General features: G+C 61.0%; 2 protein-coding genes across 2 annotated transcripts; one reads left to right on the top strand and one right to left on the bottom strand.

The window, feature by feature from the left end:
* Positions 1 to 1,345: 1,345 nt before the first annotated feature.
* Positions 1,346 to 4,383, bottom strand: MNEG_9293 (hypothetical protein; the record flags this gene model as incomplete). The annotated part of the gene is made up of 6 exons (XM_014042236.1): positions 1,346 to 1,517; positions 1,944 to 2,263; positions 2,587 to 2,805; positions 3,356 to 3,435; positions 3,881 to 3,983; positions 4,243 to 4,383. 6 exons carry the CDS (start codon positions 4,381 to 4,383, stop codon positions 1,346 to 1,348), a joined length of 1,035 nt encoding a protein of 344 aa, XP_013897690.1.
* A 3,543-nt stretch (positions 4,384 to 7,926) lies between these two features.
* On the top strand, positions 7,927 to 10,815 carry MNEG_9292 (hypothetical protein; the record flags this gene model as incomplete). Its single annotated transcript, XM_014042235.1, has 8 exons — positions 7,927 to 7,942; positions 8,190 to 8,309; positions 8,517 to 8,596; positions 8,801 to 8,947; positions 9,227 to 9,316; positions 9,729 to 9,775; positions 10,200 to 10,295; positions 10,578 to 10,815. 8 exons carry the CDS (start codon positions 7,927 to 7,929, stop codon positions 10,813 to 10,815), a joined length of 834 nt encoding a protein of 277 aa, XP_013897689.1.
* Positions 10,816 to 11,481: the final 666 nt, after the last annotated feature.

Genomic DNA, 11,481 nt, shown 5'->3' with positions numbered 1-11,481 from the left:
CAGCAGTGAGGGCTGGTTGATGATGAGTAGTGTGCGGGCAGCATGGAGGCGTGCAGCCCAAGTGCAGGGTCAGCAGGGTCATTGCAATGTGGGTACAGGCAACCGTTCAGGGAAGCAGACTCGAACGAAGAGGTCTGATCCGCGAGGCACAGGCTTGTCTGTGCGAGGAGCGTGGTGTCTGTCGGCACTTGTCTTCAGATCACCGGTCAGGTCACCCACTGGTGTGTGCGTCCCGTCGCGGCGGATTTTCACAGCCACGACTCCACAGATCAGCGCTACAGGAGGTCGGACAAATCTTCCCCATGTAGCATATGGATCACATGACAAGGCAGCAGTGTGAACAACAGCACTTGCCTTCAGTCCGCTCGAGCAGGCTGCTTTTCTCTTCAAGCCCCCCGCTGTGCATGCGGCCTGCCACCAGCGAGTCACAGCACATGCATCAGCGCCTGTGCGTGAGGCGTACAGTAAGATTACAGAAGCCCTTGACACCACACACCAAGCCTTCCAGGCGTGCAAACCTGGCGAGAAGGGTCGCTCAGTATGAAAATGGCTTGCGCAGATGATGACATATGCCCAAGCTAGATAAAATCTCACACTCGGCGTGTCGCGATGTGCAGCCAATCCCGCCCAAAAAACATTGCAGCTGTGCCCCATGCGCCCGACGCCACGCGTGCGTGTTGCGTGCGCACAGGGCAGCGGCTTGAGACCCGCAGGCGAAGTGATCCATGGCTAGGCCCCGAGGCTGCTGGCATCCGGCATGCCGCCTCTCGATATGTGCACGCGTGGCATGGTTGGCGGAAAAAAGCATCCTGCTGGAGGGTAATGGCCTGCCGTGTCCCAAGCTGGGGGGGGGGGTGGGGCCAGCAATCGCATGTCTTGAAAAGCGCAATGACATCATGGGCACTGCTGGGGCCGGCCACGCAGCACACGTAACGAGCGCCGCCGCAATGCAGGACTTGCTTACAGGCCACAAATGGATGGCAGCAAAGTCACTAGCGCCGCCGGCAGCCGTACCCAACAGTGCTCTTGAGTTCGACGCACGCTGCTCACGCATCATAAGTGGGGCTCGGCAGGCCGCCCATTGATTACGGCACTGGCCGGCGCAAGCGCCTCCCGTCGCTACATGGCTCGTTGCAGGCGATGATTGCTCCCCAGGGACGGCTATCCTTGAGATGTACGTACGCGCGAGGCCCATGCAAATCAAAGCTGCAAAGGCCAAAGTCAACTGCCTCTGCCGGCTTCAAGTAAGGGGTGGGATTACGTAGGCACCCGCTCGCAGCCCTCTCGACCTGCGGACGGCGTCCAAGCCCTTGCGGCAGACAAGCCGCATGCCGCCGCCCCCTCATCAGATGCGGTTGAAGACGGGCGTGCAGCCGGCGGCCAGCACCTTCTTGGAGGGCTTGCCCCTGAAGACGCGCACGCCGTTGGTCGTGATGTTGGCTCCGGTCAGCACGCCGTTGGCGCTGATGGCACTGAGGGTCACCACAATGGGCTGGGGGTTCTTCTGGAAGTTCTTCCTGCAAACGGGAAGTGGAGCGTCATGAGGGGCGCTGAGAGGTGCAGGAGGCAAGACGGATGTAAAGCTGCCCTTGCCTTGTCAAGGCGGCCGCTGCCCTCACTCCGCGCAACCCCAGGAGAGAGGCGTGCACGCATGGTGCATAGGGTGTAGGCCGTCAAAACGCGCTGCTTGCACCGCACAACACTAACAGGAAAGGTGAGGTATCTCGTGTGGCAGCGCGAATGTGCTCGGCGCAGCTGCGGCGACAACACCCCTGGACTGGCTGTGAAATCTGCTGCACGCGTGCACGCAGACACAGATGCACACACAAAACATGCTGGTGGGCTGCAACCCTTCTGATCCCAAGTATCAGACCCACACCACGCTTGGCTTCTCTCCAGCGCCCGCCCCCTCATAAAAGCCCCCTACAAATACCCAAGCTCACTTGAGGAGATCGACCGACGACGGCTGCGTCGGGCGCGTCGGGTTGCCGGCGATAAACGAGGGCAGGCACAGGCGCCTCTTCCTGGACTTGTTCTTGAACTCCGGGGTGCAGGCGATCGCCACGACCCCGCTGCCCTTGCACGAGGCCCCGCCGAGCGCGCCGGCCAGGAGGCTGACCGGGATGTCGATGTTGGTGAACTTTGTGGTGTTCAGGAAGAAGCAGGTCGTGTTGGACAGGCTGGGGAGGGTGTAGGCGGTGTCGTCCAGCACGGTAATGGTGCAGGCCGTCGATTTTTCCGAGAGGCCGTTGGGGTACTGGACCTGAGGATTTGACGCGGCAGGGAGGGGGCCGGAGGTGCGATGCGCGTTAGTGTAGCAGGCTGCACGACGCAGCAGCAAGCGCGCCCTCCACAAGTTTTAGGGTTGGGGTCATTTAGGGGTGCCTGATGCAAGTTGACGACCTTGTCCAGCCGTGGCCTTATGGACCAGCTGTTGTGTTGACAAACAACCCTTCGCTTGCCGGTGCATCTCAGCTGCCCAATGGCAGAGTGCACAGAGCCTGCAGCCCCCGTGACAGACGGCGCGCGACGGCTAGGCGGCGCGGCAGACATACAACCCCAGCCAGTGGGCCGCCCGGCACACACCTGCCCCTGCACGCTGAAGGAGCCCGGGCCGTAAGACTGCGGCGCGGGGAGGCTGGTCCCGTTGGGTGCAGTCAGCACCGCGGTGGTGGCAGTGGAGCCGAGGGAGGCGGTGTCGAAAAACCCGTTGGCTGAGGTGTCAAAGATGTTGGCGCCGATGCTGACGGTGCAGGCGGATGAGGGAGAGGTCGCAGTGACGCTGACCGTGATGTCTTTGCAGACCTGCAGCGTGTTTGGTTGAGGTTTTGATCGTCAGTTTTTGGTTTTTGAGGGGCAGAGGATTAGGGGACAGCATTGCGGATGTGCAAGTGGAATACTGCACAGTGGAACGTGGTACGCAGGGGACGCCGTCTGGCACGCCGCCTGAAATCTCCGTTGGAGTGGTGGGCTTCAACATTTGGTGGCGGGCATGGGAGGATGGCAGCTAAAGAATCGTCAAAGCGCACCGTCCACGGCGCTGTGCAAGCGACGCTCGCATTCATCCGGCCCCACACACGCCGCCCCAAGGGCAACAACGGGCGCCCTCATTTTGCCACCGCATGATTGAACATGCCTTGCATGCTCAGACAGCAAATGCAAGGCCACACCGCCGCTTCCAGTGTGCCCCGCTATCAGCACACTGTAAGCGGCGTGGCTGTGTGCGGAGGGACGGTGGCGAGGCCGCGCCCATGCGTGCTCGTGGATGCTGCAATGGATTTGTTGGGGTGAAGCGGGACGCCCGCAAATTCCCCTTCCCAATAACACAGTGTCAAGTACACCTCAGGGTTCGCACCGGGGTGCAGGGAGTGATGATGGCGGTTCCAGAGCAGGTTGAGCCATCGCTGCCAGTCGCGGTGAACGCGTAGTCCGTGCCTGGAGACGCGGGTGTGTGGAGTGCAGCGCAGTGCTTTGGGTGTCAGCAATGGTGAAGTGCGCAGCCCAGAGCAATCGCCGATGCACTCGGGGCAGGCATCACGCACTGCAGGCCCTTGGGAGGCCATCCCAGAGCCGGTGCACCTCATGGTGGCAGGGCGGAGGTGCGGAGCAAAGCCAGGCACAATCCAAGGTTCGGTGCGGCAGCAGGGTTTTTTGGGGTGAGGTGCCTCTGTGGAGAGTGGGGCGCCCAGCCCGCCGCTGGCAGTTTTGTAGGCAGGCTTCAGGCAGGCCGAATGTGCTCGAGGACGGGCCGGTGCATTCGAGCGCAGCAGGGGTGAGCAATGATTGTGCTGCAAGCGCGCATTGGTGCTGCCTTTGCACACTGGGTATGATGCCGTAGTGGCCCTGCTTAACATATGCTGGGCCCAGGAGGGGAACGCACCGGCCAGGAAGTCAAACACTCCTGCACCGCCCGAAGTCGGCTGCGGGCCGGTGAAGACCACTGTGGTGACGGTCGTCCCGTTGGTAGCGATGACGAGCTGGGCCTGTGTCGGTTGTCAAGCGCCCCGGCAAGAACAGATGTGTTGGAGTGTGGTGATTCATGGAGTTGGGTATTGCAGGTTCAGGCTCAGCGAGGCGGCTGTTGCTTGGGCTGACAGGCAGGCGGGTGTAGGGCGCTCGCTTGCGGGGAAGCGTGATTGGGCAGGCGCGCAAAGCACGCCCAGCTGCAGGTGGGGGCGGCAGCCGCCGCGAAGGGTGCGCATGCTGGTGCGGTTCTATGTTTAGATGTGGTGCGGCGCCCACCTGGGTGGCGGTGGTGGATGTGCAGCCACCAGCGGACCCCTGGGCAAGGGTGGCGGTGAATGGCTGGCAGTCGAGGGCGGCGCGCGCCGGGAGCACGCACGCGGCTACCAGCACAGTGACGGCAAGCGCCACGCGGCTCATGGTTGGATTCATTGGAGATGCAGCCGTGCAATCTGCGCGAAATGGCGTGAGAGCGCGCGTTGTTCGGGGGTCGGAAATTGGTCAAGGGGTCCGGAAAGTGATAATGACGGCCGACATTGACTCGCAGCTGCTGTGTAGATATCAAATCAAGGCGTTATTATGAGTGGCATGAGCGAAGGCTGCATGCACCCGACTTCAGGTCACCCGCGACGGTCCGGCCGTTGTGACCTGTTCGTTCTCAGTTTGACAGTGCTGTCAAATAATAAAATAGCATGTATCCAAGCTATAAACACACTTCTGCGCGGCAACTCACGTCGAGTGGCAGCCTCAGACGCTCGGCCCGTCCACCTACGGCGATGACGCAAGTAGACTGGTAGCGCCTTACAATGCTTCAATTCCGACGCACAAATGATCGCGATGTATGTGTGTGCGAACGCAATGTGAATTGATGGGGTCACCAGGGTGTTGTGGTAACAGTTGACTGCTGTGTGATGGCTCGCCAGACAGATCCATTAGCTAAGTACAACGGCAGACACGAAAATTATACACAGCGTGCTTCAGCGGAATTTCGTCTTTACATCGGGATCACACGGATCCAAAGTTTCTGCCAGGAACTATGAGAAGGAACTTTGGGTGCGGTGCCCTCGCCACCTGCCAGGGACAAAACCAGGCCCTTGGTCGAGGGGCTTGCGCACTTAAATGCCGCATCAAAGCAGCAGAGAAATTTGACGACAAGCCAATGGGTTTCTAGGCATACTGATCGTTGCAGGGACCCCCTGACATGAGCTGGTGCAGCGCTTGGCCTGCGTGTGAGCTTCCTAGTGGGCCCCACCCCATGCACTGGCTCCCTGGGCTGTGTGTCCTCCGACCGTTCTGGCGGGTTAGAGCATGCTCCACATCGCGCACCAGATTTGTGACATTCGCCACAGAAAACATTCGAACAAAGGACACCTGCCAACTCCCGTTGGCCGACGAGTGACGGTGGGCGACGCGCAGCTCACTCATCCCTTCGAAAATATATTCACGATAGAGAATCCATTATCTACATCCTTATTGCGCGTGGCACGCGACCGGGGCCCAAACGTGAACGGGTACGTTATCATAAAAGGCGAGGCGAGTGACCTGGTGAAGCCCGTCGCGAAGGGCGGTTTGCTCATTGATTTTGAAATCAGGAGGCCCAATTGGCGTTGTAGCCCTGCAGCGCTGCGCTGCGGCCGAGTGCTGCCTGCTGTGAGTGTGTGCCTCTGAAGCCATCAGCCTGTGTGTTACACTGCTATCTTGATCCGGCACGCACCAGCGCCCCCTGCCACGGACCTAGAAAAGCATATGCTGTGCCAAGCCTGTGTGCGCTCCTGCACCGCCTGCTGCAACTGCGCAGCTGCCGGCAAAGGAGCTGTGCCTGCGGGCTGGCCTTGGCACAGCTTTGCAGAACTATGTTCCTGCTGCCCACTAGCTGAATGGGACGTAGTGGTGCGTGTGCCGCCGCCGCCGCCGCCGCCCCTGCTGTTCCTGCTGCTGCTGCAGCTGCTGCTGGTGCTCTTGCCATCTCAGCGCGCACCTGTGCCGTAGCAGCTGTGTGTGTGCGCCTGGGCAGCATACGCAGCCGGCAGGCACTGAGCAAGCTTGACCTTGCAGTATGCGCTGTTAGCTTCCAAAGTCTGGTACGTTTGTGTTGTACATCAGGCGGGTCGGATGTGATGAATAGCATCAGCGTTGGCAGGAGTGCAGCATATTGTCCCCTCATTGCACTTCCCCTTGCTGCATGGCCTCCAGCACCCCGTCAACCCCGCCATCAAATTTGCCAACCAAGGGCCCCCGGCAGGCGGCGGTTGCGGGCTGCCACGGGGGCAGATGCCTGCGAATGGGGAGCGCCACTTCCTCCCCACGGTTGCGTACAACCCCCCATGGTTGCATGCCAGCAGCATGTGCTGCTTTCTTCCACCAGTAAGTCATAGTGATGGGGCGGCCCCTGAGCAGATGCTGCATGTTGCTGTCTCTGCATCCGCGCAGTCAGTCAGCTGCGAGCCACGTGCATGCTTGTAGCGGCTCTGGCTGAACGTGTGAGCAACACTATGACGATATTGTGGGGCGCGACGGCCTCTGCACGATGTCACCAGCTCCATTCGGGACAGAAATGTCTTGGTGATTGTCACCAGCAAGGGCGCAACAGAAACGTTGCAAGGGCCGCGTTCCTTGCACAGCATCGTTGCCAGTGATTAGAAGTGCACCTTGTGCCCATCAACAATCAAGGTTTCAAAGGCCACGTCTTGAGTGAGTTGTCGGCTGCAGGCGTCCCGCTCGCGCCGTCGCAGCACGTCGCTAACGAGCCATCTGCATGGTTGCCCGCCTGCGACACCGGCGCAATGCCGGTCAGCCGTGTACCGGCACTCAACTCACACAACACGTAACCCCTCGTGCGCGGCCGCGCACCAGCGACGGTGTCGCAAAATTCCATGCGACGTCTGAAGCTGCCAGCTGGTCACGTGTCAGCCTGGGAGGCGTTCCTGACTCAGCTTTAGACAAAGTGGATCACCAAGGGTAGTGACCAGGATGACGGACTGCCCATTGGTGGTTTGCATGTCATTTCCAGAGCAGGCCAAGCCTCGAATGGGGGAGGCCTAGCAAACAAGACTGCGGGGCGCAAGAGCGCAAAGTGTATCGCAAGCTGTGCCAAACAAACGCTGCAACTTTGCCATGCTGCCGTGCACGGGACACCTGCACTAGCCTCTACACGCTCCGTCCCCACACCGCACCCTAGATGAGATCGATTGCTGGCCTTTAAAATTTTACATCAAATCGTGCCCCTCACGGCATCTGAGGTTGAGCCTTGGAGTTTTCTTCCGTGGGCTGCTTGAGGCTTTTGGTGCTGGGCAGCCTTTCAAAGTATTAGTGCTGGGGCAAGTGGAATGCCAGGGGAGCTGCTGAACTTCCTCTGGGGCCGGTCACAGGGATGCGCAGGGACGGCCAGCCCTCAGGGGGTGCATGTGCATGGGATTGGCAAGGCACGGCACCATGTGCGCAACCCAGGAGCAAGCCATGGCGACGTCGCAAGCAGCGCACCTGCAACCCCCACTACATCTCATCCGCACCGTCCACCCCACCCAGTCCAGCTGGACCTCTGGACACAGTCCGCCGGCCGTAAGAAGCGAGTGCGTGCCCACTGAAGCTGGCTGTGAGGGCGCCGAGACAGCTGAGCGGACCAACGAATGGGGCTCGAGTGGGAAATACCACTGGCTTGGGCCAGCAGAGCGGCGCCGCGTGCCTGAGGGCATTCGTGGATCTAGCACCGCCGGCCGGCCGAGCTATTGTGCTGCAATCAAGACGCGCGCGCGCGCGGCGCGCGCCCTGCTGCTCCCACCATGGTGGCGCCCCACGCCCGGCGCACGCCTCGGGTGACCACCCATCACTCACCACCCCTGCGGCCACAGCAAAGGTGGGACGGCGGCAGGTAAAACCCAAACTGTGCATTGGTACTTCAAGCTGCGAATTCTCGGATATCTCGCGTTGTCACCCGACACGGACACAATCCCGTCGATCATCGAGATGACCAGCCGCGCAGGTGGGATAACAGCGATAAAGCTGGGGTGCAAGCAGCTGGTGCTTTTCCTACAATGCATACGATTTACCTGAGAGCAGTGGCTTGGGGCCGTCCGGCTGGGATGTGCAAGCCGCGGCGGCTGGCAGGCGGCCGGGTGGGTGCTTGAGAGGAGGTACAGACCCTGCATATGCAGGGTCAGCTGATCAGGCCTCCCATCCCAAATTTCATATCTTATTGCCTGCTATCTGCTTTCTGCGCCGCGACGCAGCGATCATTCTGGCGCTGGCCGTTATGGCCGTGGGCGCGGCCACAGCCCAGGTGCTGGAGAACACCACTGGGAAGCGTATGGACATCGCGCCCGGCTACACCTTTGTCAGCAACGTGGCTGGTGCGAAGAGGCCGTTTGTGGCAGCGCGGACGACTTTGTCTTGTTTGAGGATTATTGTTGTTCCCCAATGGACCACGTCTGTCCTATGGTACAACCAAGACTGAATATGCACATGCCACTCGTGCCTGCATGATCCAACATGGCACAGAAACCCTGCTGATCTGTGCGTTGTGCCGTAACACTGCTTTTGGGTCTCACAACCACCAGGATACCTGAGGGTCAGCAACGATGTTTGCGAGGTCAACGCTCTGCTCAACACCGCCACCCCCAACTTTGCCGCCGCCAAGGTGCGCACCCAATGCTGCCATGCAATCAGCGCACTTCCCGCCGCCAGCGGGCCGGCAGGCGCCGCCAGGTGGCCCTGCTGCTGCTTCCGCGCTGCCCCCTGGATGCTGGGCGGGTGACAGGGTTGCTCGCGCCTCGCTTTCAAGGCGCACTTCCCCCGCATTTCATCAAGCAATACTTGCTGTTCGCGCGAGTACTGCTTGCAGAAGCTGTACACCGACGGCAAGAACAGTAAGAAGAGCAGCGGGGCCATCCGCACCCTTGAGAGCATGGCCACCGGTGACTACTCCGGCGGCCTGTTCTGGGACACCGCCGTCAAGCACTTCAAGAGCCCGCTGTTCATCGACGAGATTGTGAGTCCCGCGGCGGCCGCGCCAGCCGTTCCAGGGCTCCCAGGGCTCTTTTCATTGGCGGGGCGGGGCCGGCGCAGCAAGGGGCCTCTATGCGTACCCCATGCCTCTCTTGAACCAGAACACATCACCGCCTGGCATGGGTGCCCGCACGATGCTCGTGATCGGCGCCCTCTGCGCACAGGCGCTTCTGACAGCGCTCGAGGGTCCCTGGCATTGATTGTCCTGCTCACCGCTGACCCAGCCGCCGACCCAATCGCATCGCGTGGCGATCCTCTTCAGATCAACAAGGCCCTGAGCGGCGCCGCGCCCTTCACGTCCCCGCTGGTACGCCGCGAGCTGGCCATGAAGGCCATCAGCAGCAACCTGATGGTGAGCCGACTAGACATCCATAGGGGGTTGCATGGCGCTCAGATTGATGCCTGCAGGCGCCGCGGCAGCCTCACAGCCCTTGATGGTGGGAGGGCGGTCGATGGAGGTGCGCAAAGTACACAGAGGGTCGCAGAATTGTCGCCATCAGCGAGCTGCACGTCGGCGCGACTGGCTCAGGCCGGGAAACTGTGTTGCATCCAGTTGAATTGCGGTTGCGTGAGCATGGCTTCAAGAACAGCGTTTAGGCTGCACCAGATCCGGGTGCCACCACCCCAAGCTGCTGGCTGGCGCTGCAATAAACTTGTTGGCCTCGCAACGTCACACAAGCTGCTTGGTCGCCCCTGCACGCCACCTCACCAAGCATGCGCCCTCACAAAATCGGTGTCTCCGCCTCCATTCGAACCTTTGCCAGACCGCTTACACTATGCACGAGATGGACGAGGCTGCGGCGAAGCTCAAGTGAGCCTGCAATCTGGGCAGGTGGCAGGGGGGATGGCGACTTTATGCACAGACCGGTTTTGTTCCCAGAAGCAACTGCAGCAGCCTCATGCTTGAGACAGACCAGTGAGACCCCCGCAGGGGGGGGCGCTGTCCCCAACAGCTGCCGCCACGGGCGGCGCGCTCGGCCACCATGTGCCAGGCCCACAGCCCTGAGCACAGCAGGGCGCCCTCGATCCCTCACAACGCGCGGCAACCCTAATCACCCCCACAACGCCCGCGCTCAACGTCCTGCCAAGCAGCCCACTGCGCCGCCGCTGTGTGCCACGCTGTCCGCCTCGGCATCCTCCCACCGAATCACATCACATCCCTCGCACGCGCCCTTCAGCCTGACACTCTCCTCCCCGCGGTCCCCGCTTCTTTGCCCATTGCTTTCGGTGCGCAGGGAGAGCCCTCCGGCAATCTCTGATGCCAGCGGCGCGCCCCACAACGTGGACGAGGCCGTCGCCCTCTACATCGGCGAGAAGAGCGAGTGCTCCCCGTGAGTGCCGGGCGGTACAATGGCAAAGGGAGGGCCCTCGCGCTTCTTGCCCCCACCCGTGTCAGTTGCGACGGTGGGAACGTGGCTGCTCAGTCCGTGTGTTAGTCCTTACTGACAAATGGTATGTTCACACTGCCACAATCAAACTCTCCTACAATATGCGTCCCTTAGCTCAGCCAGTTGCAGCTGTTGTCTCCCCGCTCGCCTTGCCCTGCCCAGTGAGCGCCGCCGTCCAGCCTCTCATCACACACCACCCCTTGAACCTGCGCCCGGACGCCGCAGGTGGGGCATCTCCAACAAGCGGGCCGCCATTTTCGGCACCCAGGACACTTGCAAGTCCAGCAAGGCAAACACTGAGTTTGTGAAGGCCGCCAACGCCGCGCTGGCCGCGGCCCGCAAGGGGGACATCAAGGCGTTCACGGCTGCGCGCAGCAGGGTGCAGGCGGCTTTCGCCATCACCGCTGTCCAAGTGGGCGAGGCAGCGCAGGCGGGACGTGTTTGCTCTCGCAAGCTGGGCTGATTTGAGTGGTTGTTCTGGGTCTTATGCTGTCAGATTGACGTCTACCACACATGATGTGCGGTCCAGCTTTTGGCACAGCATGCATTTGCCCTTAGCAAGAATCCTGCAGTCCAACCTGAGCCTGCCGAGCTGCCAGCTCGGCAGTGCCCCTGTTTTATGGTCCTTGCACTCCCCCCTCATTCGTCCCCTTTCACCACCATCAACCCAACCTGATACCCACCACATGACAGCGTTGTGCAATAACCTCTCACCAGAGTGCCTCCCACTACATACCCGCGCCCCCACCCCAGGCCACCATCCAGTATGCCGAGGAGATGGAGGCGGCGCGCGTTGCCAAGAAGCCCACCGATGATCTCCAGGTGCGTCACACACAGCCCAGCTTGACAAAGGGTGCAAAACGCTTGCGGGCAGGGGGCCGTGTGTTGTGCTCTCTCCATTGGAGGTGTGCGGCCGGACTCTGATTGAACCCCTGATGTTGTTTACCTGCAAGGGCAGTTGTTGTTCGTCAGTTTTTGATGGCAGCACGTGTGCACTTGGCCTGGGCAATGGCACACAGGGCACCTTCCACCTCCTCCACACCTATACCTACCCAAACAACCCACAACATCGTACCTCCATTCATCCTCTAAAGGCTTGCCTCCCACCAACCTTCCCCTCCCTCCCCCC

The sequence above is a fragment of the Monoraphidium neglectum genome (genome assembly GCF_000611645.1).
Source record: "Monoraphidium neglectum strain SAG 48.87 unplaced genomic scaffold scaffold01884, whole genome shotgun sequence".
Classification (NCBI taxonomy): Eukaryota; Viridiplantae; Chlorophyta; class Chlorophyceae; order Sphaeropleales; family Selenastraceae; genus Monoraphidium; species Monoraphidium neglectum.
The sequence above is the reverse complement of the archived record's forward strand: the minus strand, read 5'-3'. Positions and strand labels throughout refer to the sequence as shown.